At 40.9% G+C, this 27,783-nt stretch overlaps 1 protein-coding gene across 1 annotated transcript in view; it reads left to right on the plus strand.

The window, feature by feature from the left end:
- The window catches only part of PECR (peroxisomal trans-2-enoyl-CoA reductase), a 360,488-nt gene that overhangs the window by 129,769 nt on the left and 202,936 nt on the right, over positions 1-27,783 (plus strand). The window contains exon 4 of the mRNA XM_044078241.1: positions 25,481-25,562. Within this exon, the coding sequence (XP_043934176.1) occupies positions 25,481-25,562 (82 nt within the window). The remainder of the gene's footprint in view (positions 1-25,480; positions 25,563-27,783) is intronic.

Here is a 27,783-nt window from a genome sequence, read left to right on the forward strand (position 1 = left end):
CATCAGCAGGACTACCAACGTAGTGCATTCGTAATGTACTGCGAGTGAGTAGCCTATAATGCGTTGCTCCATACACAGACACTGAGACACACACATTACATCCGGAACTGGCATGGATGGAGATGGAACACTACCACCGTTCTAAATTACACCACAGCAGTACGCAGTTACAGAACACGCTACTGCGATTACTGGGCTATCAATTTCCCAGAGGTGTACTTCTAGATAAGTGACATCTGCAGCCTTGGCAAAGTATTGTATTTGTATTGTATGGAGTGTGAGTAGCCTAAAAAGCATTGCTCTCTACCCAGTCAGACACACACACACAAACACACACAGTTGTCAGGGCTGGGGTTTGAACATCTACTTAACTAGTTTATCACACTACAGCAGTACGCAGTTACAGGATGCACCACGGCGATTACTGGGCCATCGATTTCCCAGAGGTATACTTGTAGATGAGTGACATCAGCAGCCTTGGCAAAGTAGTATATTTGTATTGTATGGAGTGTGAGTAGCCTAAAAAGCATCGCTCTCTACCCAGTTAGACACACACAGACTCGCACACAAACACACACAGTTGCCAGGGCTGGGGTTCGAACACCTACTTGACTAGTTTCACACTATAGCAGTACGCAGTTACAGGATGCACCACTGTGATTACGGGGCTATCATGTTCCCAGATGTGTACTTCTAGGTGAGTGACATCAGCAGCCTTGCCAAAGTTGAATATATGTATTGCATGGAATGTGAGTAGCCTAACGAGCATTTCACTCTACACAGTCAGGGGCAGACAGGCACACACACAAACACACATTCACACAATTGACAGGTCTGGGGTTAGTACTACTACCTAACTACTCTGTCACTACAGTAATACGCAGTTATGGGACGCGCCATGCATATTACTGAGCTCTAGCTCTCCCAAAGGTGTAATTCACATTGGATGACCTCAGCAGGCTTGTCATACTACTGCTATGGGGAGGGCAGTGTGTACATGGGCCATACCCCATTCATGTAGGGGTTGATATGCCACATGCGGGCACACACAGGGTCGTATGTCACAGGTGTGTGTATACAGCTACTAGATGGCTGCTTCCTTGTGCAGTCTTGTTGCACAGCTGGCACATACACCACATAGTCTGTCATGCTGACAGGTACTGGTGGCTAGTATCCGCAGTGAGTTACATCCACACCTCATGTGTTGGGGGCCCTTGGGTTGCGTGCCAGTTGGGACAGGCCCGCATGGCTCCTTGTCACAGTCACCATCTTCCACACATCTATTCCCATGTGATGTGGCTTATTATAGTGTGTTGTCCTTACATATTTGTCTGCATTCCTATCCACTGTGTGTACAAGACAGGAGTGGTGCATACTGACATGTGTTCACACTGAGAACTGCAACTTCCAGATATGTCTGGTCCACTGGTGTTTGCAGACATGGCCTTCATGTGTTTGTGTGTGAGCATGCCCAGTATGACCTCTCAGTATGTTGTTGATTGACATTGCCTTCATTCCTCTGTGTGTGAGCATGCCCAGTATGGCCATCTGTGTTGCATGTGTGGACCACATCCAGGTTGTGTGTGCTGCGGTGCTGACCTTTTGTTGTACACCAACAGGTAGCATGCTGTGTCTGCAGGGTATCCATCAGTCATTTGCCATTGACTGTTGCTACATTTCTGCAGGGGGAGGGGGGTGACACCTGACTGTTTGTTTCTACTGTTCTACACAGGAGTGGGGGCGGCACACCTGACTTTTACTCTGTGTACATTGGCTGGGGGGGGCACACCTGACACTTGTACACATTTGCTAGTACTGTACTGGTAAGTCGGGTACTCCATTTCAGTCTGTAGTCTTACCTATCCTGCTGGCTAGGGCTTACCAGTGTAGTACAGATCCGAGCTTTGTTTACCTACATATTAGTGTCTGACTTCCTAGCCTTCACAACTTACATCTGACTGCCTGGCCTGCTGCGGTCTGTCTGTGTAGGCCTGGGGGAGGGGTTAACCATAGGGCAAATTTAGAGGCCATAGTACAGCATTTGATTGTGTTTGTCTTCACCTGTCCTGCTGGCTGAGACTGTTGCTTGGTATGCGATCATTCCTGACTGGTATGTGTGGCTCTTATGGACACCCTTGTCACTCAGTCCATTTCCTGCAGTGGGTTTTTTCACCCTGTGTAGTACTAGCTACCATGGTGACTCCAGTATGTGTTACAGATCTCATGCTGCTACTGTGGGTGTCTACTCTCTGCTGCCTTGACATCTGGCCACCCAATTCCCTTGCATGTTCACATCCATACCATAGCTACAGGTAAAAACACTTTCTACTCCATTTGACAAGTGGTAGGTTGATTGACTTGCATTGAGGGTGTGCCGGACTTGAGGATGGTGCTGGAGGGCTGCCTGTGTTGGATTCACATAGTACACTCCCTATACATGGTTGGGCAGAGGTAGTGTCATGTTTGGCATACCTTTTACTGTGTGTGCGAGCCAGAGAGAAGTGTCATTCCCTGGGGCCCTACTGTGGCAGTGCATATGCTATGTGTTGCCTCTTTGCCAAGGCCAGGGCATACTGGGCACTCCCCCTTCTGCCTACTGGAGCAGGCTCAGGTTGTTCCTCCTCCGAATCACTCTGTATCTGTACAGGCCTTGGCATTGGTGGGAGGCTGTGTGGCCCTGTCCCATGCTGTTCCTGCTGCAGCTGTTTTCGCAGGATCATATTGTGTAGCATAGCACATACCATTACTATTTGGGTACATGTAGCTGATGAATATTGCAGGGCTTCACTGGATGTGTCCAGACACCGGAACCGTGACCTGAGCATCCCAAACACATGCTCTATTATATGTCTCGCCTGTGCGTGTGCATCATTATGGCATTGTTGTTCAGTTGTGTGTGCATTTCTGATGGGTGTCATCAGCCATGGCTCCAGTGGGTACCCAGCATCCCCCACTAGGTGACCGTAGGAGATGTCTACATCGGCAAATCTGTGGTACAGCTGCGTCAGTTGCTATATGTTTGAATCGTCATAGCTTCCAGGGCAGCCAGCACACACACACACCCAGTATAATACCCTGGGCATCACATACGAGCTGGCAGTTGATGGAGGGGATGCCCCTGCAGTTGATGTAGGCTCTATCCTGCTCACTGGGTGGTGCTTTGCATAAACGCGTGCAGTTTATAGCACCCACTACCCCAGGGTAGTTGGCTATTTGGTGGAAAAGACGCATATTGTGGGTCAACACCTCATGTGTGTTGAGGAAATGTACATGCTTACTGGTATGTGCTGACATGGCATCCAGGAACTGGTGGAATACTCTGGATGCTGATTGTTGTGAGATGCCCATGTTATCCCCAGATGTAGTTTGGGAGGTATCTGTGGCTAGTATACCTAGGCCTACACATACCTTGGTATCCATTGGGATGGGTTTCCCTCGGCCAGTGTGGTGTCAGGTGTGGCCTGCACAGCTCAATGATTTGCTGTAGGAGGTCTCTGTCCACCCTATAGCGCTCCACTATCTCCAGCTCCATGTAGCCCCTGGTAGGTTACCCTGGATCTGTACACTCTTCTCGGTTTCCTCACTGTGGGTTGTTTGGCAGCATTGACATCCTCACCACCCTCAACCTCTTGCACATGTTGTTCTACTGCTGCAGCCCTTCTCATTTTGTGTGTTTGGTTTTAAAATTTCCCTGCTTGTATACACCGGTGGTGTAGAGTGTGGAAAAACCAGGGGGGGTAGTTGTTTGCTTGGTTTATAGTGATGTTCTGGGCTGGGCTGGTCTGCTTCCTGTGTGATTAGCTGATTCTGATACATTTCACCTGGCAGCTCAGCTAGTTCTCCTTGATTACCTTCCTAATGCTGTTTTCCCTTTCCATTGCCTCCCTGTTTAGGCCCGTGTGCGCACCGCACAGAGTGCTCAAATGTGCACAGAGCTGCTTTTTCCTAGTTTAACTTCCTTTTTCTTTCTGTACAACCCGGTGCGTGGCGCGCACACCCGCTTACACTGTGTAAAGAGTGCTAGGCAGGTTTAAACACACCCCTAGCTTTGCTGTGCTACGCTAGGAGTAATCCCGAGCCACAGCTCTCCAATGCCTGACACGCCCCCCCCATGATGTCACCTACATCCTAGTCTTACACCCAGCTGTTTATACTCTTACACTCTTGGGACCTGCCTCACATCCTGGGAAAATCTGCGATTCACTAACCCTTTCCTCATTTGCATAGGATTGCCTGCCAATGCATAGTTACATGTCCCACACTGAGCCTCCCCCTTTAGTAACCATTACTCACTGGCCAGTTTGTCTTATGACTGCCATTGACTTGCATGGCAGAATACTGATTTTAGTTAGAATGCTTATTTTAAGTTTATTTTATTAATTTCCCCCAATCCCGTTTGTGCGTCGCTTCCCTATGCTTAACCAGGTGAGTTCGGCGAAAAGAAAATTAAAGGTTGTTTAATTTTTTTTTTTTTTTTTTACATTTTGCAATGCCAATGGCCTTCTACTTGCACATTGGCATGCTTCCTCCGTGATATGCAGCCTTTATTTGGAGCTGTCATAGCTCCGTTTTGTAGATTGCAGAACTGTACTCTGTTACTAACCGAGTACATTTCTGCACACTGCACTCGTCCTGCATGGACGGATGCCAGCTTCTTGGATCACATATTACCCTCATTTGCATGTTTTTCACCTGCAAATGAGGGTAATTTGCATACAGGAGCTCGGTCCGTGCAGGATTAGCCTAAGAGTTTACATGCACTTCCCGGGAGCTCGTTCCTGGATCGCACGTCGGCCATATTGCCAAAAATAGCTCTTAAACTAATCCTGCACGCTATAAAGGGCTTCCTAAATCCGGGGTTTGTTTTTTCCTTGTGTGTTCTGTGTCCTCAATAGCTTGACCCTGTTTTGTTGTGGTTTGCTGCTGTTCTTTCCCCTTAAAAATGTCTGGTAAGCAATCTAAGCTGATGGGATTTAAAAAGTGTGACAGGTGTAGCAAAAAGATGCCCCTTAGCGATAAACACACCCTTTGTGTTTATTGCCTTAGGGCCATCCATCTCCAGGAGTCATGCTTTATTTGCCACTCTTTTAATCATAGCGCACTCATGAAGAGGAAAAATAAGTTGATTCTAAAAGGTCTTCTTAAAACCCCCTTCTCAGAGGCACTGGAAGAAGCTCCTGGTTCATCCAGATCGGATAAGTCACCTTCTGACAAATCTGGATCATTGGATCTGGCATACAAAGTAGCTAGACTATCCTCCTCAGATCCGAAGTCTGCTGGATCAGACAAGGCTTCATCAGCTCCGACACCTTCTTGCTCAATGTCAGTGGAGTTTGAGCTTAGGAGCCGGTCTCCCCTATTTTGAGATTGCCCATACTAAAGAAAACAAAATCTCCCACTCCCTCAACCTGGTCTTCTAGGAGCCTTTCCGATGATGTGGATCAGGTGGTACAGAAGCTTTTACAGACACTGGCACTGGCCAAATTACTGTTGGATCTGACCCCCAGGGCTTTGGATCCTACAACATCCACTTCCTCTGTTCCAAGTCCTCCTCTGATCCAACCTCTGGCTTTAGAGTCAGAAGATCCGGAGTTGGTATTAGTGGAACTGTGGAATCTGAGACCTGCCAAAGGTTCCACAGATCCGACCACGGCTCAGACTTCCTTGGCTCTATTGGAGCCAGAGGAGTCTAGGAGCCGACATCTCCAGTCGGGTCTAGGGAGATGAGTTGGATCAGACAGCTGTCGGATCCAACTTTGCCTATCTGGGCCACTGCTTGGGTGAGTTTGGCTCCTACCTCAGCCTCAGGTCCATTGTCTTTGGTTCCGGGGGGAGGGTGCTTTTGAGGTAATGAGGATGGTCCCATCTCCACAGACAGGTCCACAGTCCTTTTTGGATATTCCTCCCTCTAGAGCATTGGTGCCTGCCTCTTTACTCCTGCATCCCCAGGGACACAGAGACCCTAGGCCTCAGGATGCCCCACAGAATAGCCACCACTCTTCCGAAACCTCCCCAGAGAACCCTTCTGAGGAGGTCCCTTGGAAGAGACTGTGCAAGAGGAAGCACTTGGATTCCCTAGAAGAGTATGGACCTTGATGAGGCAGAAAGGTCCCCATGGCACCTACTAATGATGTCTCCTTTGGAGACATCCTGGAAATGCTAAAGTAGAGAGGTGGCTGGAAGTCCTCTAACCCTTTGGCAGAGGAGTCTGTATACCTTAAGGCCTTTGGGTGTCACCCTTCCACCTCTTGGGTGACTCCACTTTTCGATGAGCTTCTTGAGCTGGTTTCTCGAAAGGCATAAGTGTTGCTGGATTCTGTGGAGCCTGTTCATAGGAGGCCAAACAAATTTATTAATCCCCCCTCTGACAAATCTTTTTTTAATGAAGGGAGTCCCATCGATGCCATGGTCATTGTGGCAGCCACTAAGAAGGAACTCTTGAAAACTTCTTCTGTCCACCCCCGAACAAGGAATCCAAGACTATGGACAGGTATGGAAAGCGCATTTTTTCCTCAGCGGCTTTTTCTCTCAGTCGCTAAACTATCTTACCCATTTTAAGAGACTACAGAAGGATCTCCTGAAAGAGCTGGGAAATACCGTCCAAGGTTCAGTAGCTGAAAAGGTTGCCAACAAAGTAATTTCTCAGCTCGCTACCTTAAACTCAGTTGTTAACGCATCCATAAGGCTCATCTTTTATGAAGCTGATGGAGGGACTAGAGCAGCGGGTTCTGGTATTTTCCTAAGGAGACATTCTTGGATACCCTTATGTGACTTTGTGGAACCCTTTGTCTTCCTTTGTAAATGACCCATTTGATGGCTCATCCTTGTTCGGTCCTAAGGTAAAGGACACACAGTCACCAGGCGTGAACAGGAGGGAAAGACTGTCCGCCATAGGAGTCATTTTTCCATGCTTACTAGACCTTATCCCAAAGGTCGGAGAGGTAGTGGTAAGATGTAGTTCCGAAAATCCTTGAAATCTTTTCAGGACACACTTGGAGAAACTTCCCCCAGAGGCAGAGGGGGAAGTAGTAATGGAAGACACTGATCTCGTAGCAGAGGGGGTCTGCAAAATCAGGGTGACAGAGAATCCTTCTTTGGTAGGCCCTTTCAGCACTCCTGAAAGGAGGCCTGACTCTCCAGCTCTGGAGGCAGTCAGGGTTCACTTATCTTTGTACCTAGAAGCCTGGCGACAACTAACAAAAGACAAATTGGTACAAAGCATCATATCCAGAGGTTTCATCATCCCATTTTCCCTTCTCGCCCCAAAGATTAAAAAAGTTCTGGATGTTCCATCCAGTCAAAAGTAACAGGCAACTCCAGAAAATCAAAAATTGCTAGACAAGAGTCATCCAAGAAGTCTCCGCAGACTGAGTAGGATCCGGAACTTACTCAAGATTCTTTTTAGTTCCAAAGAAATACGGTACTGGAGACCAATTCTGGATCTCCGCATTCTAAACAAATCTGTAAAGAAGAACAAGTTCTGAATGGTGACACTGCAGTCGATACTCCCATTCCTGGGAAAAGATGATTGGATGTCCTGTATAGGTCTCCAGGATGTGTACTACAACATAAAAATGGACAGGCGATCCAGGAGACACTTGCACTTTCGGCTTGGAGCCAGTCAGTACCAGTTTTGAGCTCTGCCCTTTGGCCTCACTACAGCCTCCAGAGTGTTCACTAAATGTATGGCAGTAGTAGCGGCTTAATTGAGACGTTTAGGATTCCAGGTGTTTCCATACTTAGGCGCTTGGCTCTTAACTGCCATGACCAGGAATCTGCTAATCAATACCACAAATACAACCTTACAACTCTGCTTCCACCTAGGGATTACCATAAACTATGAAAAATCTGCTTAGTGCCTTCTCAGCATGTGGTATTCATAGGGGCAGAATTAGTCAACACAAATGACAGTGAGACTTCCACCAGAAAGGGTCCAATCTCTAAGGTACCGGGTGAGCTATCTTTTAAGAAGAAAGAAAGCCCCAGCAAAGATAGTCCTCAAAGCTCTTGGGATCATGGCAGCAGCGATAGTTTTGGTCCTCCTAGCACGTGTGCATATGATGATTCTTCAGTGGTTGATATCCACTCAGTGGTCGATGCAAGAACTGCCAATGTCTCACAAAATAATCATAACAGAAACTTGCAAGAAGGATCTTTGATGGTGGCTACACTCTATTCGAGTGACTCTAGGTCAACCATTTGTTTTCTCCTAACCAGTGGACATGGTGACCATGGTTGCCTGTTAGATAGGGTAGGGGGGGGAGGCATTATCTTGGAAAGACTGTCTAAGGCATCTGGCAGAATCATGAGATCCACTGGCGCATTAGTGTCCTAGAGATGAGAGCAGTGCTTTTGGCGTTGCAAGCATTCGAAGACTCTCTCCATGGAAACCATTGCAATCCAGACAGGCAACATGTAAGTCATATGGTATATAAACAAACAAGGAGCATAGCCGGTTTTAGGCACCAGCGAACCCTGCGGTCGCTGGGGGCCCCCTAGTCCTGGGGGGCCCCCAACCACTGCAACTTATGTTATTTTGATATTTTGTAACATGTCTGTCAAACCAACAAAAGCTAATACAGCAAGCTTGTATACTTAAACCAGGTAAGTAACAATAACTCGTATTTATCTCCTTCAAAATTCAAAGATCTTTAGTTATAGAAACAGTATTTTTCAAGTAACAAACTTTACAATTTCATTAAATATTTTGCCAATGATATAATGCTCCAGCCTAGTTAAGCCCTGCTGGTGGACATCCTCTTCACTAAAATTAACAACATAGCCAGCTTTAGGTACCTGCAATAACTGTGGCTGCAGGGGCCCCTTAATCCTCATTGACTGCGTGGGGCCCCATAAAGCTGCTGTTGGTTGGGGAAAAATGAGGAGAAAAAATGTATTAATTTTCAATTACACTCTTTAACCTGAACAGGACTGTAATATGACCCTGTTAGGACAAAGCTGTAATGAAGATAATCAAAGTAAGCACTAGAGAGGTCAGCAGCCCAGGATGACCGATCTCAGTGCAATGCTTCTAATCTTCAGGGATGGTTTCTTCTTCAGGGTTTTTATACATACTGGCAGAACAACTGATACTATAACTCAACATTTTGCTGAAGAATTCTGTTCAGTGATAAAAATAATAGTATAATAAAGTCTGAAAATGAGGAACATATTTTATATATTACTCTAATTCACGTAAAAGTTACTAGAATAACACATTTTGCATCAACATGCATTTTTTAGACAATAAGTGTAAAACTCTACTTGATTAAGTGTGACAGAGTAAAATTATGAGACAAAATCAGGAAGATCTGTGAAATCAGGGATAGTAATAGGTATTATTTTACTACTTACTGAAGTAAATAAAATTGTCATATCCCTGTTGCTGTTTGATGACTGCTAAACAGTTGTCACTGATCTTGTGTAGCAGTACTAGTGTTGTACAATGTATTGGTATTTGCTGAAATAAGTACAAAATTAACATTGCTGTGGCATGTGTGTGTGTGTGTGTGTGTGTGTGTGTGTGTGTGTGTGTGTGTGTGTGTGTGTGTGTGTGTGTGTGTGTGTGTGTGTGTGTGTAAAATATCACAGATTTTTATCAATCCACACATCCAATAATGCCGGAACACGCACGTTATTCTTCTGGGTATCAGTAAAAAATGTAGCTAACAAGTGATTATATTTCAAAAGTAAGGCATAATGTATGTCCTAGGCATTCAGATACTTAGATCTTCTAGGTATCGGGTGGCCTCCACTCCCTAGACTGTATAAATAGATACAGGGGCTCCTTAATCATCCTTGACTGTGGGGACCCCAAAAGCTATTTTGGTTGAGGAAAATGAGCAGAAAAAAATGCTTTCATTTTCTGATTGCACTCTTTAGCCTGGATGGAGTTATGATATGACCCTGTTAGGATAAAACTGATAATGGCCTCTGCCCTCACCCACAAACATTCTAAAACATCCCTGCACAGATGTTTGTGTACAGAAATTTACCCTAGGTTATGTGGGGGCTGAAAATTGTGTAGTCATCCTTTCCTTTCTTTTCTAACAGACCTCAGAGGTATAAGAAGAAGGTTACTTTAGCTCTTGTAGGGGCAGTGTACTGCCTGGTAGCAGCAAAGTAGAATACATTATTGCAGTCATTATTTATTTTCACTTTCCTCACAATCAAACATCAGGCACATATACAGCTGGTTGCCTTTGTGGGTTAGGATTGAGGAGTAAGTAGGGCCGCTATGTACATATATTTCATCAGTCACTTGAAATACATGACTGTGGCCATTTGAACCTCTGCTTTCATCCCAATCTAACACCAGAGGGTGCATAGGCAGTGACTGTCTTTTTGGGAGGATTAGTGAGACAGGCAGTATTCCCATACAGGATCTGTGTATCCTCATAATTGACTTTTTAATTTACTTGGAGCTCTTATTTTTGTCAGCTTTGAATTTTAAGTCCTGGGTACAACTTATGTCTTCATTGAAAGAAAAAAAGACTGACATTCTTTTTCCTTACTCCAATTTTTGTTTAGGCCACTTTTGGATTAAAAGGTTAGGAAATGCTCTAGTTTCTGGGGACAGTGGCTTAATGGAGTTAGTTCCTAAATGGTTATTACTATGCTGACTTGGTCAAGAAAGTATATCGGAAAGACAGAAGGAAAACTAAAGCTGAACAGCAACACTGAATTTCTTTCCTTAATCATCATTTCTGTTCAAGCCATCATTGGGTTAAAAAAAACTTAAAAAGCACTTTAGAGCATATATAAAGTTATGGCTTCTTGAAAAAGCTGAAGAAAAAAAGTAATGTGCATAAGTGGAAAGCCCAACATGGGGAAAACAGAGGGGAACACTGGAGGGTGTGTTTTTTTTTTTTTGGTGAGGATTGAAACAGTAACCAGTGCCTAGGGTTCCATTGCATATTAGATCTGTTCTGTATATAGAGTTGTTGTAATGTATCCTTGTTACACCTAAATGTCAGTAACTGTAAATGTCCCTTTGTGAGATGGGCCAACACAGTGTGGTATGTATGCCTGTTGTAATAAGATAATTGTAGCTACAGGTCAGTCTGTGTGTACTACTCCGAAAAGCCTGCAGCATGAACTAAAAATATGGATAGAAGTAGTGGCAGTGACAGGGTAATACTTAGACTGAAAGTGGCCAGGGGGCCCCCAACTTGACATTCGCTGGGGGCCCCCAAAATGCTAACACCGGCCCTGCAAGGAGTTGCCAGATCTTGCCCCCTTTGTCAAGAGGCCCTGAGAGTATGGCAACGGGCAACCTCCTCCAACAGTTTCTGATGGCAACGCACATCCCGGGGAAATCCAGTGTGAGAGTGGACAGACTCAGCAGAGCGATTCTGATGCCTCACAAGTTGTCCCTGAAACAGGAAGTAGTGGAAAAATTTTTCCAAAAATGGGGCCAGCCTTGCTGTGACCTCTTTGCGACATCCATGAATGCCAAATGCAGCAGCTACTTTGCCCTCATCCACCCTCCGGGGGAGTCAGCAAGGGATGTACTTGTTTATGATTGGCCCTAGAGCCTCCTCTAGGCCTCCCCCCCCCCCCTTTTCACTAATTCACAAAGGCCTTCAGAAAGCCAGTTGTTTGAAGGGACTTGATGCTCATTGCTCCACACTGGCCTCCCCAAATCTGGTTCCCCTTCCTGTGCCGTCATCTTAGGGAGGAGCCATGGATTCTGGACCCGGTTCCAGACCTTCTGACTCGGGCATCAAGAATGCTCCACCCATCCCTTCAGACCCTCAAACTGACAGTGTGGCTGCTCCAAATCCAACGATAGCCAGGTTTCCAACTCTCTTCTCTCGAGTTAAAAACATTTTAATTTCTTCTCATAAGGCTTCAACGCTGAAGATTTATAAAAGCAAATGGAAAAGGTTCTGTTTATGGGCTATCTATAACCATATTGATCCCTTTCTGTTCCTATTAATTTATTTCTGGACTTCTAGCAAAACTTTTCAACAAGGCTACAGCTGCTATTAGGGTTGTTACCAGCAATCTCGAACTTTCATTTGGCAGACTCTAGCTCTAATATGTCTCATAAGCCATGCAAAGCCTTTCTCAAAGATACTGTGTTGTTAAGACCACCTGTCAGAGACCCTCCAGCTCTATGGGACCTAAATTTCATTCTATCAGGTATAGTTTCTCCTCCTTTTGAGGCAGCATATTCTTGGGTATTACAGTTTTTGACTTGGAAAACCATTTTCTTGGTAGCAGTCCCCTCTGCCAAAAGGGTGCCAGAGTTGCAGGCATGGTCTATAAAGCCCCCATATTTGCTTTTCCATAGAGACAGGGTGTCTTTGCGAACAAACCCTTCCTTTTTACGTAAGGTGATTTTTGAGAAAAATTTGAACCAAACTGTAGAATTGCCAGTTTTCTTCCCAAATTATGAAAACAAAGCAGAGTACATGTTACATCAACTGGATGTACATAAACAGTTACATTTTTACTTGCATAGAACTGCAGAATTCTGAAAATCTGATCAGTTATTTGTTTCTTTTTCAGATTCAAAAAAAGGATCCTCTGTTTCAATCAGATTGTATAACTTTTATGTACAAGTCTCAAAATAAAGAACTTCCGAAAAAAGTTAAGGCCCATTCTACAAGAGCCATTGCTGCTACTTCAGCCTTTCTGGCTAAGGTGCCTACTGACACTGTTTGTGCTGCAGCAACATGGGCTAAACCACATACTTTTATCAACAAAGTTGATTTGGCCTCCATGAATAGAGCCTCCCTTGGATCCATGGTTCTGAAGAATATTCTCCCGTGAGGCAGTCAAGAATCAATGTGCTAGGTATGCTGTCCCAACTAGTAAGAATGAAGGCAAGATAGGACACCATCACATAATAAAAATGTTATGCACTCACCATAACCTTCCATGTGTGTTGTACATCTTCGCTTTCATTCTTGCATCCCACCCTCCTAACCCCTTCCCTTTCTTTCACTCTTATAAGACTGGGTCTAATCAAATTGGACCCCCTTGACCTCTGCCCTTCTTCATCAGCCTCTGAATCCTTCCTTAGAGTTAGGCATGCCTGTACAAATTTAGGGCAAACAAGACTTGGGGATAGTTCCAGTGCATGCTGAGATATGGAATTAGCCACGAGCTGGCAGAGGACCTTGAGCTTGAAAATAAAGGCCAAGACGAATCCGAGGATCAGATCTGTACCCATCCTAGTAAGAATGAAGGCAAAGATGGACAACACACACAGAACATTATAGTGAGTACATAACTTTTTAATGTTGTAGGAATAATTTGGTCATACCAGAGTTTCAAATCTATCAGTGTGAGTGGTAAGCACTAAGTAGACAATCTACCACAAGAGGAATGTGTTTTGGCCCAGAAATTGTAGTTTATTGGCGGTTTGAGCAGTTTTTTCCATATCTTTCAACTTTCTGATTTAAAAGCCTGCATTTGCGCTTGTTTCCCTGGTGTCATTTTAAGGGGATCCAGTATCTGTCTGCCTAGGATGACATAATTGACGGACCTCGATGCTTTGCCAGAGATGACCTGCATCTGTCACCCCTGGACTTCCGGATACTGGCCAAGGCTCTTGCCACCCCTATAGTGCCTTTTTAGGCAGTGTTCCAAAGACCAGATTACCACCATAACAGCTATAAACAAATGCAATCTGAGGGTCATGCTGCTCAACACTAGAAGTCTAAATCTCAAAATGCACTCACTCGAAGCACTCCTCTTAAAATGGAGAACATCGACGTTTGTGCTGTAACAGAGATCTGGTTCAAGGCAGCAGAAAGCACCCCTAGACTACCAGGCTATAACTCATTCCACACCTTTCAGCCCCAGAACTTGGACAGAAGCTCCAAAGGCAGTGGTGTCTCCATATTCATAAAGGATGCGCACACCTCCAGACTGGTAGCCCAACATAACATAGCAGAGATACTTCAAGTGCAGCTAACATTGGTTAGGACAGTGTTTCAGGTCGTCGCCTGCTATAGGTCCCCAACCATGTCCCAAGACTCGCACTCCACATTCCTAAGCACCCTGGAGAATATTAGGATCCAGCCTAACACACTCATACTGGGTGACTTCAACTACCCCTCCATGAACTGGGAAAACTACTCCTGTACCAATACAATTGCCCAACGTTTCTTCAAATTCATTAATTCCAATGCCCTGGACCAGCTCGTTCTTACCCCCACTAGAGGTAGAAACATCCTTGACCTGGTCATTACTAACATGGGTGACCGTTGCTCTACACCTATAGTCGACTCCTTTCTGGTTAGATCCGACCACAAACTAATCACCTTGGTAATCCACACCCCCCCCCCCCCACAAAGGTAACCACCATGAAAAACTTCTCCAAAGCTAACTTTGGGCTCCTAAAAACAAGAGCTGGCTAACTTCACGGCACCCAAATGGAGAATAGTTGCATGACCGCCAAATCTTAGACCAGTGCACTGTACGAACATATACACAAATGCATGGATCTCGCTCTCCTCCAAAAAAAAAAAAAAAAGAAGCCAATCTGGTGGTCCACTGCCATAAACAAACTCTACAAGAGGAGGAGGAAACTGATGTGGAATAAGGTGGTCCCAAGACTTGGAAAAACTCCCTTATCAGCTTCAACAAAAAGTTGAGATCCCTCATTAAATCCTCTAAAACTACCTATGAAAACAGAATTGCAGCAGATAGTAAAGACAACCACAAGGCTTTTTTATAGTTATGTAAAGAATTTCTACGGCAATACCCTGATTTTCTCTGAGCTACTGCACAATGGTACCTCCTATACCGAGCCAACAGATATTGCCAATATACTGGCCGACAGATTGAGTGCCAACTTTACCCCTCTCTCCCCCACCAAAGGAAAGGACCAATCACAATACTAGTAGATTGCCATGCACCCAGTATTACTTCTGCACAGCTTAAAACAGCACTGTCCAAGGCCAAGAATACAGCTTCTTTGGGACCTGACAATGTCCCCGGCTGTGTTCTATATGAACTACAGAGTCAACTGGCATCTCACCTGTGTGCCCTGTTCAATCACAGCCTCAACTCGGGCTTTGCCTCTACCGAATGGTGCACTGCTACAGTCATCCCTCTCCACAAAGAAGGAGTGACTACAGACCTGGGAACTATCGCCCCATTAGCCTGAAGACTCTGATATGCAAAGCTATGGAATGCATCATCACAAACCTAATAAACAAGGATATAGGGAATCTCCAAACTCTGGAATCTCACACACTTTGGTTTTGTGAAGTGTAGATCATGCCTGCTCAACCTGGTCGACTTCTTTGGGTCAGTCACCAGAGCTTTGGATGAAGGCAAGGTGGTTCATACAGCCTACCTTGATCTGGCCAAGGCCTTTGATACCATTACCCACTCAGGAATCATAGAAAAACTCATTAAGCTAGGCATCAACCCCTATATCACTATGTGGGTTGCAAACTGGATCACAGAACCCACAGTGTGAAAGTAACTGACTCCCAAGTCAGACTGCCAACCTGTCACAAGTAGAGTCCCACAGGGTTCGGTCCTGGGGTCTTCTCCTTTTTCGTATCTACTTCTCTGAAGTTCAGGCCGACACAAAGGGACTCTGGCTGACAAAGTTCACAGACAATTGCAAGTTGGAAGCTATTATTAACTCCCCAAGTGATGTTGACATCCTACAGAAAGGCCTCACTGAGACCAACAACTGGTGTAAGAACCATGACCTTAAGTTCAGTGCCAGAAAATGTGTCATCCCCTTTGGGAAAACCTGGTTCCCATGAATTAGTACATCGATGGTAGTCCTGAACACTGAAGGAGTTATAAGAGATCTGGGAAAACATGTTGACAGCAACCTCTCTTTTGACAATCACATTACCACTGTGGTCAGAAATGCCTTCTGTGTGGCACATGTCATTACTAAGGGTTTTGCATCCAGGAAGAAAGAGGTCATTGTCTCCCGCTACTCTTTCCTCATTAGGCCAGTCATAGAGTACAATGCCTCATTTGGCATGTACTTCACTAGACACCTGCAACAACTGGAGAGGCCGCAAAAGTACCTCACAAAGAGGATCCTAGGCCTTAAACACTTGCCCTATATAGACAGACTCAAAAAACTCGAACTATTCTCTGCCTCATATCGCCTACTTAGAGGTGATCTCTGCTTGACTTACAAATCCATGTCTGATCCAACCCTATTAGAAATGCTACAGCTAAAGAAATCCCAATCCCTCCGCACCACATGCTCCAGAGAACTCAACCTCATTACCACAATCAACAGAACAAGCTGGAGGGACAGGTTCATAACCCAGAGACTGCCCATACTATGGAATAGACTTCCCATACATGTCAAACAGAGCACCTCACTGGCCCTCTTCAAGAGAAATCTTGTTGAGTGGATGGGAAATAGAAAATTCACCCCGGGGATCACTCCAGTGGCTCTACTAGACAGAGGCACTGGGAACTAAGGTTGGGTGCATGACGCCTGGATAATCCTATGGGCTAGGCTTGTAAAGGCTCCAGGGCCATTAGCCTAGTACACACCTATGAGCCTATGTTATTTATAATAGTGTTTTTAAATAGTTTTAAAGATGGCTAACATAGATGGATTTAGTAGGAGAAGGGAATATTATACTGTGTGTAGTTATGTATGTATGCAATACCAGAAAATATTGTCTTTAGTAATACAGTTATTGATATCAACTTTGAATTTTCTGTTTTGAAAAGAGAGAAATATAAAGTTTTAAGTTGTAATTATAGTTTGGATCTAAAGGAGAATGGTTTTAAAAATTACTGATTTTATGTAAGTATTTAGTTCTGGAAAGTTAATCCCTCCTTAATCCTGTGGTTTGATATGTTGTTGATAGGCTATTGTATTTTGGGGGAATACCAAAGGAATTTTAGTAATACTCTAGTGATGTCCTTTATTTTAGAGTTGTTAGGTGGAATAGTTAGAGCTTGAATGGTATATAATATTTTGTTAAGGAGAACCATTTTTATTAACTGCAACCTGTCTTCAGAAGGTACAGTTTTTTATTCCATTTTGTAATTAAATTTGTATTATTTTCCAAAATATTTTATAGTTAGTAATTTTAGTTTCCTCTATGGTTTCCGTTATGCTCAATACAGAAGTATTCTAATGTTGAAATTTGTTCGCCAATAATAATGTTTTTATGTTCTTGCCAGGTTTCTTTTTTTATTTAACTGCAAGTGCTGTGATTTTTTTTTCATTCAGTTTTAATCCCAAACATGCTTGAAATTTATTAATAGTGAGTTCAGTTTCTCTTAATGTTGATTGTTTGTTCAAAAGAGTAGTATAATGTCATCAACAAACAGCATTAATTTAGACTTGTATTTTACTTGATATCTCCATACCTTTTTATCCTGTTATTTCTGTTGCAGGTCACTAATAGTTCAATGGCCAAGGCAAACAATACAGGGGCTAGAGAGCATCCTTGTTTGCCTCCTCTAGTCAAAGTAATGGGTTCAGTGGTAAAAGGGCCTAGTTTGATGTAGGATTTATTATTGTTATTGTTGTTGTTATATTTTCTCTATAATGGGAAAAAAAACATTTTATAGGAAACTTAAGTATTTCTAATGTTATAAGTATTTTAATTTTAAAGAATCAAAGACCTTTTCAATATTTAGACTCACAAATAAGACTTCATCTTTTCTGTTATTTAAAAATAACTAGAAGAGCTAATATCCTAATATTGTCATGGGTTTGCCTCTTGAGTATAAAACAAGTTTAATTAAAGAATCCCCAACTCAAACAATAATCTACCATTAAATATTGATGTACATTTTATAATTATTTAACAGAGAAGAGGAACGTAGTTGGGAATTTTTGTATTGTTTCAGTACTGGAGTAATTAATGAATATTTCCAGGAGGGAGGAATGTTTTCTTTACTTTGAATTTTTATAAAGGTTTCACAGAAAAATTTTATAATGGTTGGAGAGAAAAATGTGTATATTTTAGATATTATACCATCCACGCCTGGGGCACTGCCACTGTGGTATGGCGGTAGCGTTGTTACCACACAGCAAGAGGTTCTCCCATTCGATTCTCGGTTTGGCTTGGGGATTGCCTTCTGTGTGGAGTTTGCATGTCCTCCCCATGGATGGGTAGTGTTCGAAAGACATGCGTGCGTAAGTGGGTGTGCCTTCGTTGAAGGTTGGGCGTCTAGCTGGCACCTCGGCGTTTTGTAAAAAAAATCTACTGCCAATCATTAGTGGACCGGAGTTCCGCTGTGGCGACCCCTTACCAGGAAAAAGCCGAAAGACAAACAAAACCATCCATGCCTGGGGCATTATTATTTTTAAGTTGATTGATTTTATTACTCCACCTTTATAAGTTATTTGTTTAATCAAATTCTTTTTAGTTTCTGGATTAATCTTCATTAGGAGCATGTAATCTAGTCTTAACTCTGTTTGGGTCTAAATGTTCTGATTCTATATTTAAAGATATGAAATGCTGTCTGAATGTATCTAAATATCTCCAATTTCTGTATATGTTGTATTATTTTAATATTCTTTATCTCAGTGACTTTATTGGCTGTAGATTGAAACGTATACACAATATATCTAGAAGAGTTAAAATACAGAGTCATAGCAAGTGAGGCTGCTATTGTTTTTTCTATGTTTTTTTCTGTTTTATGCCATAGAATTTCACAGTATTTTGTGTGTCATTTATTTTGTCAACTGTAGTTTTATGATTACTGTTATAATTACCTTTAGCATTTTGTAGGGTTATTAATTCAGATTATCATTCTTTTAGTTTGTGGTTATACCAAGATAGTGATTTGCCATATATGCATGCCTTTAATGAGTCCCAAACCATAACTATATTTGTTTCTTCTATGTAATTTTTTAGAAAGAATTCTGCTTCAGAAAGTAACCAGGTTTTGTAATTTTTTTAATTTAGTCACATGTGCAAGATATGTATGGGGGTTTCTTGTATGTGTTTTCAAGTTTTAAGGTAACACTGTGATCAGAAATTGGACAGGGTATAATGCTAAATTCAAGAATTTCCGTTATTATATCTGTGATATTAGTATTTTGTCTGTTCTAGTTTGCATGTCATTGTTAAATGGGCAGTGAGTAAAATTTAGGGATTTGGTTTCTTTTAAGCAGAGCGTATCTTTTAAATTTAAAATCTCTATCCAATTTTTAAGATCTTTTGCTGCAGCCTTTAGTCATACTTTTCTATTTGCAATGTTTTCTGTGCAGTTTAATATACAATTAAAGTCTCCCCTCTAATATCAGGTTATCTTTAGTGTTATTAAATGTTTTAGCTAAGTTTAGACTCATTCCTGGGAACCAGTACAGGTTAGCTAAAGTCCATAATATATTATTAAATTTTATTATTAAAAGTGATGCACCATCCTGATCATTGTATTTGTGTAATATTTGAGGAGATGTTAATTTTTTTCCCATAATAACATATACCTCTTCTGCTTTTAAAAGTGTAATGTGACAGTATTTCATAGTTAAATAGTTCTGTATGTTTTTTTTTCTGTATGTTTGATATGTGTCTATCTTGAAGGAATACCATTTGTGCCTTGTTTAAATTTAAAATAGTAATGTGTTTGATCTTTTTCTTGGATTGTTAATCCGTTAATATTTAGTGAAAGGAATGTTAAAAATCATATAAGAATAAAATAATTATTAAGTTTACACAGTTATTTTATTCTTTTATCATATTGTCATTATTGTCATAATGTTTTAACAAATAAGGTCAGACCATGAAAACTGCTACTTCTATAATATGAAAGAGAAATGATAACTGTAAACCCACGCAAGCTAAAGTTTTTGTTAAAGTATGTTTACACTAAATTAACTTTATCTAAATACAGAGAGTTATCAGAATCCCTAGCCTAGGAAAACAAATATTATCTAAGCTAATCCTTCTACAAGATCCAGCTAATAGATTTAGCTTTAGTTAGAACTTCTTAAAGATATAAGAGCTCTACAGTATGTTTTAATACATTGAGAACTTATGTGTTAATAGATAAATGTATATTTAATGTTTATAACTGTAAATTAAAATTTATTTCAGATTTCTGTATTAATTTATTAAATGTATCTCCTGTTTCACATTTCACTACAATAAAAAGTATACTAATTATAAAGATTTTGTAACCTCTTAAAAAATTTCAGTAACTGATCAGAACTAGTATATTTTATAAGAAAAGTATAAGTAAATTTTAAATTGCTGTGGGTTGTGACCTTGAATGTATGTCAGAATTATGTTGATAATTAATAAAATGATGTGCTTCTTTATGTAAAGTACTTATTGAGATAGCTTTTTATAATCCTGTGCCATATAATCCTGTGCCATAGTAAACATGTAATAGTGAAAACTACTATCTCAGCTTACTAACAGTTTATTTGCTCTGATTATAACAAAATATGTTTTTCTTATATTATCTATTATATTTTAATTGAAGGTATAGTTACATCAGATAAAAGTATAAACAATTCATGTCTTTAAATACAATTCATTTGAGTTGCACAAGAAGTCGTCCATGTTGTAATCATTACCTCGTCCCTTAAATGGGAGTGAGACTGATGGTGTTTTCATTCAGAACTATCCTTTCTGTGCCCTATAAAACACTTTAACTTCTCTGACTTCAGCATCTGTTTTATACAGGCACTACAGTTATGAAAATTATACCAAGAGAGTATATTAGTTATTCATCTGTGCATCCACATTATTGTTATTTTAATGGTCTATTATTGTACAGCTTCCATAACTAGTTTCTATACCTGGAGACCTGATTATCAGGGTTTTGGTTTCTGGACAGAGTGAATGATGGTGCGAGCTGATGGTAGGAAGTGAGAATGCAAAAGGAGTTGCAGACTGATGTATATCTCTATTTTCTTTGTAGCAAAGATGACTTGTGATATTCTTTCGCTCACTCTCATCCCTACCCCTGAACTCCACAGAGGTATTTCCAAAAGCCTCATATCAGGTATGCAAAATAGTGATCCAAAGCATCTGCACACCATGAAGAGAAAGCAGTGGCCCAAAACACAGTTCTGACAGGAGAGAGCGAGAAACGGTGAAAACCCTGTCAACATCTCGTTACGGAACCAAAGCAAGTCCAACACAGCTTTGACCAAACTCCATCTGTGTAGTTCCAAACCCCTGTCTCTCCCCACTCACTGTCCATATCTCCAGTGAAAAGAATCAAGAAAGGGAGTCCAGCGGTAGTGAGGAGACTATCCAAAGAAACATCTCCAAAGTGTTCCCTCCGCCACAATCTCACTTCTTGTAATTCTCCTCCGCCACAATCTCACTTCTTGTAATTCTCCTCATTTTCTTCTCCCAGCAACATTGTGATGTTAAGTCATCATCCAGCCCATCAGTCAGTCAAGAGAGGATTGTCAACATGCCAGCTGCATAGACAAGTAGATGCCCCCTGCTAAATGTACACAACACATCTAAACATCCATTCCTATCGTTGGGTCTCGTATATCAACTAGTAAGCATGTATGTGTTAATGACAGACAGATGTGGAACAAGTACACAAACCAAGGTGTTAACACCACATATATGGACTCAAGTGTAACATTTCAGTAAATGAAAACACCAGCTAGTACAGATATCGGCCAATGAACAGTAAGTTACGGGTGATTCTCTTGTACATTCAAATTAATGTCACTCTACTGTGCGACAGATAATCTTTAATCTAATCTCTGCCAGTATCAGGCTAAGGAACTGTGCTTTTAGAATGTTAGTAAACATGACGAGTAAAACACTATTAGTGTGTGCATTGAATGGAAGCGTATTCATTGTTTCTTATATCTATAGAAATGTGTTAATATTAGTGTAGGTAGTAGCATAATTATTCATTGATTTACTATAGTTATATTATTAGAGATACTTTATGCTTATATCATGTGCATCAATAAACAATTACCTGTATTTATTTTAGGAGAGGTTACCTCTGTAGTCCTTTGTTTCTCCCCTACCCTTCATGTTTATGTGGTAACATTTACATCAGACTAAAGTAAATCAGTGAGCAAATTCACTGCATGCAGTTTATTTTATTTGAGTTTTCAAAGCTTTTAAGGACAGGTTTGCAGTTTATCTGATGATCTTTTCTGAGTAGGAGATGTCCAACCCATCTCTTCTGTAGTGGGTAATGTATTGCTGTTCTTCGCAAAAGAGGTTACTACTTCTAGGGTATTAAAAATGATGTTTCCAGTAGTTAGTTCTATTTTTATTCTTGCATGGAAAATTATCTGGGATTTAATTCCATTTTTGTTTGAGTAGTTCACCAATGGCCAGCATTTTTTCCTTTCTTCTATGTTTTTTGATGAGTAGTCATGATTAGTTGTGATGATGTAGTGACCACATTTCTAAAGAGATTTTTCCCATGCTGTTTTAAGAACAAGTTCTCTATAAGTAAGTGATAGGAATTTCACAATTCTAGATCTAGGAGGAGAAGTAGAAGGAGGTATAGGCTTACCAATAGCTCTGTGGGCTCTTTCAATACAGTACGACAGTCATTCTTGAAGGTTTAATAATTCCACTATGCAAGTAGTTAAAAAGGCGGATATGTCTTCTCCCTTAGTTTTTTAGGTAAACCAATTTATTGTTATGTTGCATCTCCTTTCTCTCTTCTCCAGGTCATCTAGTTTGTGTAACAGGCCATGTATTCTGTTTCTGTAGATCTCAGTTTGTATTTTTTTTCTTCCTTTAGTCTTCCTTTGTATATCATTTAAAGGCCTTTCCATTTCAGTAATTTTGGTCTGGTGTTTTTATATATTTTTTTTTAGAATACCAGTTTGTTTTAGGCTGTTATCTGTGAAGTTTTTTTAGGTTTTCTTGCAGTCTGTCTATTTTCAGAGTATCCTCCTGAAATGAAGTCATTTGGATGTCTTTTTTAAGTGAAGAGTCAGTATGAGGATGCCTTGAAGAACTCCTCTCATGGATTTTTTTTTGTGGTTTATGGTGAATCCCAGCCTTAGAAAAGAAATGGCAAAGAGGATATTTTGCCCCAAGATCTCTGGGGAGGTTGGCAGAAAGAGGAGTTCATCCAGGTAAGGGAAAATGTGGATGCCCTGAAGCCCTGAAGTAGGTAAGGACTGGTTCTACAAGTAAATAGCTAAGGAGGAAAGTCTGCTCCTTAAGGTGTTTGGCGCAAAGGCCTGCAAATTGGACAAGATTTGTGGTCATGAGTAGGCCCTAAGCAGAACAAACAGTGGAGATGGCTATCCTTATGTGGAATTTGTCTTCCATACTGGCATTTGCATTTTTTAGACGAACCCTACCACAAAACAGTAGCAACAGAAAACAAGAATTCCCCAATGGGGCACTTTGCTGTCTTCCAGCATTTTTTGTCAGATAACGACATGGCGAGCAGACCAACATTTGAAGATGGCATTCGGAGTGGTAGCAGAGAAGTTCTAAAGACAGTGCATGCATATGTCACTTTTATGGCTGGCGTATGATAGCAGCCTATTTGCTACGTACCAAGCACCTTACGGTAGAGTAAGTCTTTTGTTTACTGGCCGATGTCGGGTGACCTACGATGGGGATCTCCCTCATGTAAAGAATACTGCAACAGTGAAGAGAAGGACATCTGTCGTTATGGTAAGATTTTTACACAACTATTCTTTCTGTAGGCCAGTATGTGTCTGAAGTAGTTTGACAAGAAAATTTTGGAATAGATTCACAAAATTCAGTAATAGAGTAGTGTACATATTTGAGCTGTTCTGTGAAGGCATTTTCTTTATATAATTAATTTTTCCTGAGAAATTGTAAGATTACTGCAGAGCTGTAAGAAAATGCTGCTTTTACTTAGCCATCCAGGCTCCCCCCCCCCATTTATTACCAGATATGGAGGCACTAATTACTGTATATGTTTTGGAAAGCTCTTAATTTCCAGGGTTGGGTGGGTGGCCTAATGGTTAAGGTGTTTGCCTTACAAACACAAGGTGCAGGGTTCGTGTCTCATAAGGGATATTTGGCTTGGCTTAAAATGGCTCGCAAGGACAGTTAGCCTAGTACTAATCTATGAACCTATGAATCTGTGGTCCTAGATAAGCAAATTGTTTCATTTTATGATTTATCAGACAACAGTATTAATGAATGTACATATGTGTCTTGGGGGAGGGATGTAAATGAATAGTGCTTAGTGTGAAGCAGTAATTAACGTGAGGTGGTGTTTTGTTTCCCGAAATGCAGCTATAATAGCTAGATGTTCCTCTGTGCAATGCATATCTAGTCACATTCTGTAGAACTAGATGAAATGAAATAAAAGAAAAAACATAATTTAGTGTTAATTAACTCTCTATATAAATACTACATGTTTCAGAGTACCATCCCCAGTACATTATATAAGTTGAAAGTTGTTTCAGATTTTCTTGTTATAATTGTTTTGGAGATGTTACCCTTGGTTAGTACAGAAATCCCAGGTTTGATTTAGTGGAAACTGTGCCAATTTTGGAAATGTAGATAATTTTGTAAACAAATCCTGTTCATTTATTACTGCTGTACATCATTTTACTTGGGCATTTAGAATTATTTATGTCTGTTTACATATGTACGTATTTAATCATGTTTTTAGTACCACATTGCTTATGATTAAAAATCAAAAATTTTTAATTACTTTTACTTTATTCTTAACTGGGTAAATTCTCTAGGTACAATTCTCTACAGACAACCACAAACCAGGAGCACATTCGGATGTCTTACTCTGAGCTGCACAGCACTCAAATAGAGAGAATTGAACCCTGGACTACAGGATGTAACTCCACTTTATAGCCATAATCTCTTCTCTAAACTGCCACCCCTCAAAAAAAAAAAGGCAAAAAAATAAAAATAAAACAGTTCATTATTTAATAAATAAATACTTAAATGAGTTTGGGTGTGCATTATTCATTTATTTTTCTGGAGTAAGGACATCAAAGGTTTGTGACTTTTTTTTTTTGGGGGGGGGGGTATTCTGTTTACAGTCCATTTGAGAAAGTAGCTTCCAGACACATCACAGCTCTTGTCTTTCTTATGTTCTCTTATATTATTTTGTGTGTGTGTGTGTGTGTGTGTGTGTGTGTGTGTGTGTGTGTGTGTGTGTGTGTGTGTGTGTGTGAATTCTGGAAGAATGCTGCTTTACATCTGCATAACTATTCTTTATTTTGCTTCTTTGGAGAAGCTGACATTTTGAGCCAGTCACACACACACACTCCAGGATAACTGTCCTTTTTTTGCTACAGTGTAACCTATGGCCACCAGGTGACAGTAGAGCATTAGTGTCCATCCCTAAATCACTGACTAAGAGAGCCATGTCTCCTAGGGTGCTCTTTCTAGGATTGAGTCCCTGGAGTTAACTAGGAAATTAGAAAAGGAACCAAGGAAGTACTGTGTGATGTGAATGATGCCACTTTGTTCCTTATGAGCAGCTGCTGTAACGGTTTCCAAAAATGGCAACAGCATTATATAAACTGATGATTTTAACATGTTACTGCCTGATCCCATAATTTATAATGCCTGTTATTTTCTTGTTTTAGCTTACAATGCTTGGATGAAGGAGCACAGTGGTACCATTGTGAATATTATTGCAAATATGTGGAAAGGGTTTCCTGGTATGAGGTAAGGGAGAAAATGTTCTTTGTCAGGTATTCACGTGTTAATTAGTCATGGCATTTTTGCTATTTTCACGGTCAAGTGTCTCTGCTCTTAACATTACCTGATTTTTTGAGGTGCCTGTTGAAGCATTGTACTCTTACTGAATTGGCTTATTTAGTAGCCGGTAGTGGTTTTCTAATGTGAGTTTACTTTAATGTAGTTGATCATGTCTTTCTTTCTTCACTTTTTGTTGATGTGATTGAAAGGTAAAACTTAGCATTTCTGAGTTTTTTTTCTAAGATTTAGAGCTGCCTTATTCTTTTAAGATTTGCTCACATGCTTGTCCTGTGTAGTAAAGTTTAACATGCTTCTTGTTAGAATTTTAATACATATAAGTAGTGTGGTCAGGAGATACTGTATGCAGACTAAATAGCTGCTGTTGCTGTATAGAAAGTATTTAATTCTCACTGTTTCTGTTTCAGTGGAATGACACAAAGAACTGCCATGTTATGTGTCTTTTTTCCAGATGGGGCAACATTTATGTAATATATTGTCTAGCCTTTACCTATTAGCCTATGCATTTTTATCAGTTGTAGGATAATGTGTAAGGCTCAGGTCTCACCTGGAAATGAAACCTTGTATCAGTCCAGCTTCCCAGTTAATTGTTAAATTAACAAATAAAGTACATGACTATAGTCAGGTGGTAACAGGGATAGTCACCTTTTTGTAGTAGTCATTGCTGGTTTTGGTGGTGGTATTTATTGCGTGTGTGTTTTTGTGTGTTTACTCTGAAAACTGCAGTAATGCTGTGGTTCAAATTTCACAACCCTGCAACTGAACAAGAAAACATTCAGACTTCAAACCACTAAAAGGCATCTCACTTGTCTGAATTGAACATGTCCTGAAAGTTTTCATATTTGTTTTAAAAACTGGTATACAAAAATGTATTTATTTAAAATCTGCACCCACTGTACTGATTCCAGCAAAGTCAACATGCAGTTTCAAAATAAACTCCCATGCCAGCAATTTTTTTATCTGTAATCTTTTTTAAACTTTGTCCTTAGTCACAACCTGCTAGAAGGATATCCAAACTGTCTTTGTAATTAGTGATTTTCTGTCACTATATAGTTAGTCTTTTTTGAAAGAATGTTGCAGAAAGAGTGAACACAGCATGCAAACCTCATGATGGATTACTGCCTGGCTGCAACTGTAGTTAACCATGCATATGCTAATACAAGTGAAGGTGATACATTTTTCAGTAGCAGTACTGTGCATTTTGATGTTGTCATAGAAAACATAGTATGACGGCATGTCACTGTATAATGTAATCTTTTTGAATTTATATATGTATAAGCTTTCAAAGGAAAAATTCTCTAAAAATGTGCTTGGGATATACAAATACCTACGCAGACACTTCCATGCAAAAGTCCTGCACCATCTGGACTTTGTTGCACACTTAGAAGTCATACAGATGTACTCCCATTGTGTTTTTTTTTAATTTAATTGTCTGTCCATTTTCTTTTCATATCTTTTTTAACCTCCTGTCATTGATCCGTATAGTTGTCATGCATTTTTATATGCCCTGCTAATTATCCCTTTTTTAACAGCAGCTTCTGAACTAGCCTTGCCTAAAACCTTTACCAGAGTTGGTCAACCCTTCTCTTTTTCTTTGCCCTTACTCTATACATTCCTGGTGGGAAAGGCAGCCTCTAACTAGTTGGTAGTTCAGCTTGGCCTCATCCCAATTTGTTACTTTCCTTTCCTAGTGATTTACTTCCATTGCATTGGTGCCTTTTCTAATTTCCAGTCCCCCTCTTGCCTATTTTCTACACCCCTACTTGCAGTCATTCTTGTTGATAAAATCTCCATTCAGGGTTAGTTGTTCTCTGGTTTTACAATAATTGTGTGAGTTATTGTCCTGTAGCCTTTCGTATTCCTTCATCAAGGTTAATTTATCGGCCATTTCAACATATCTGCCCCTTGATGTTCCTCTTTCAAAGCATTCTCCCTTCAAAATGTTTTAAAAAGGGGTTTTGCATAATAGGTCTCGAAGTAAACTGGCGGACACTCCTTGGGATCTTAATTTTGTGTTAGAGAAGCTAATACTTGCTCCAGTTGAATCAGCTTATCTGGCTGACTTGAGGTTCCTAACATGGAAAATAGTTTTACTAATTGCTCTGACCTCTTCAAGAAGAGTATCTGAATTTCAGGCTCTTATGGTGGTCAACCGTGGCTTATTTTTCAT

The sequence above is a fragment of the Protopterus annectens genome, chromosome 7.part0, assembly GCF_019279795.1.
Source record: "Protopterus annectens isolate FY-2018-M chromosome 7.part0, PAN1.0, whole genome shotgun sequence".
NCBI lineage: Eukaryota > Metazoa > Chordata > Ceratodontiformes > Protopteridae > Protopterus > Protopterus annectens.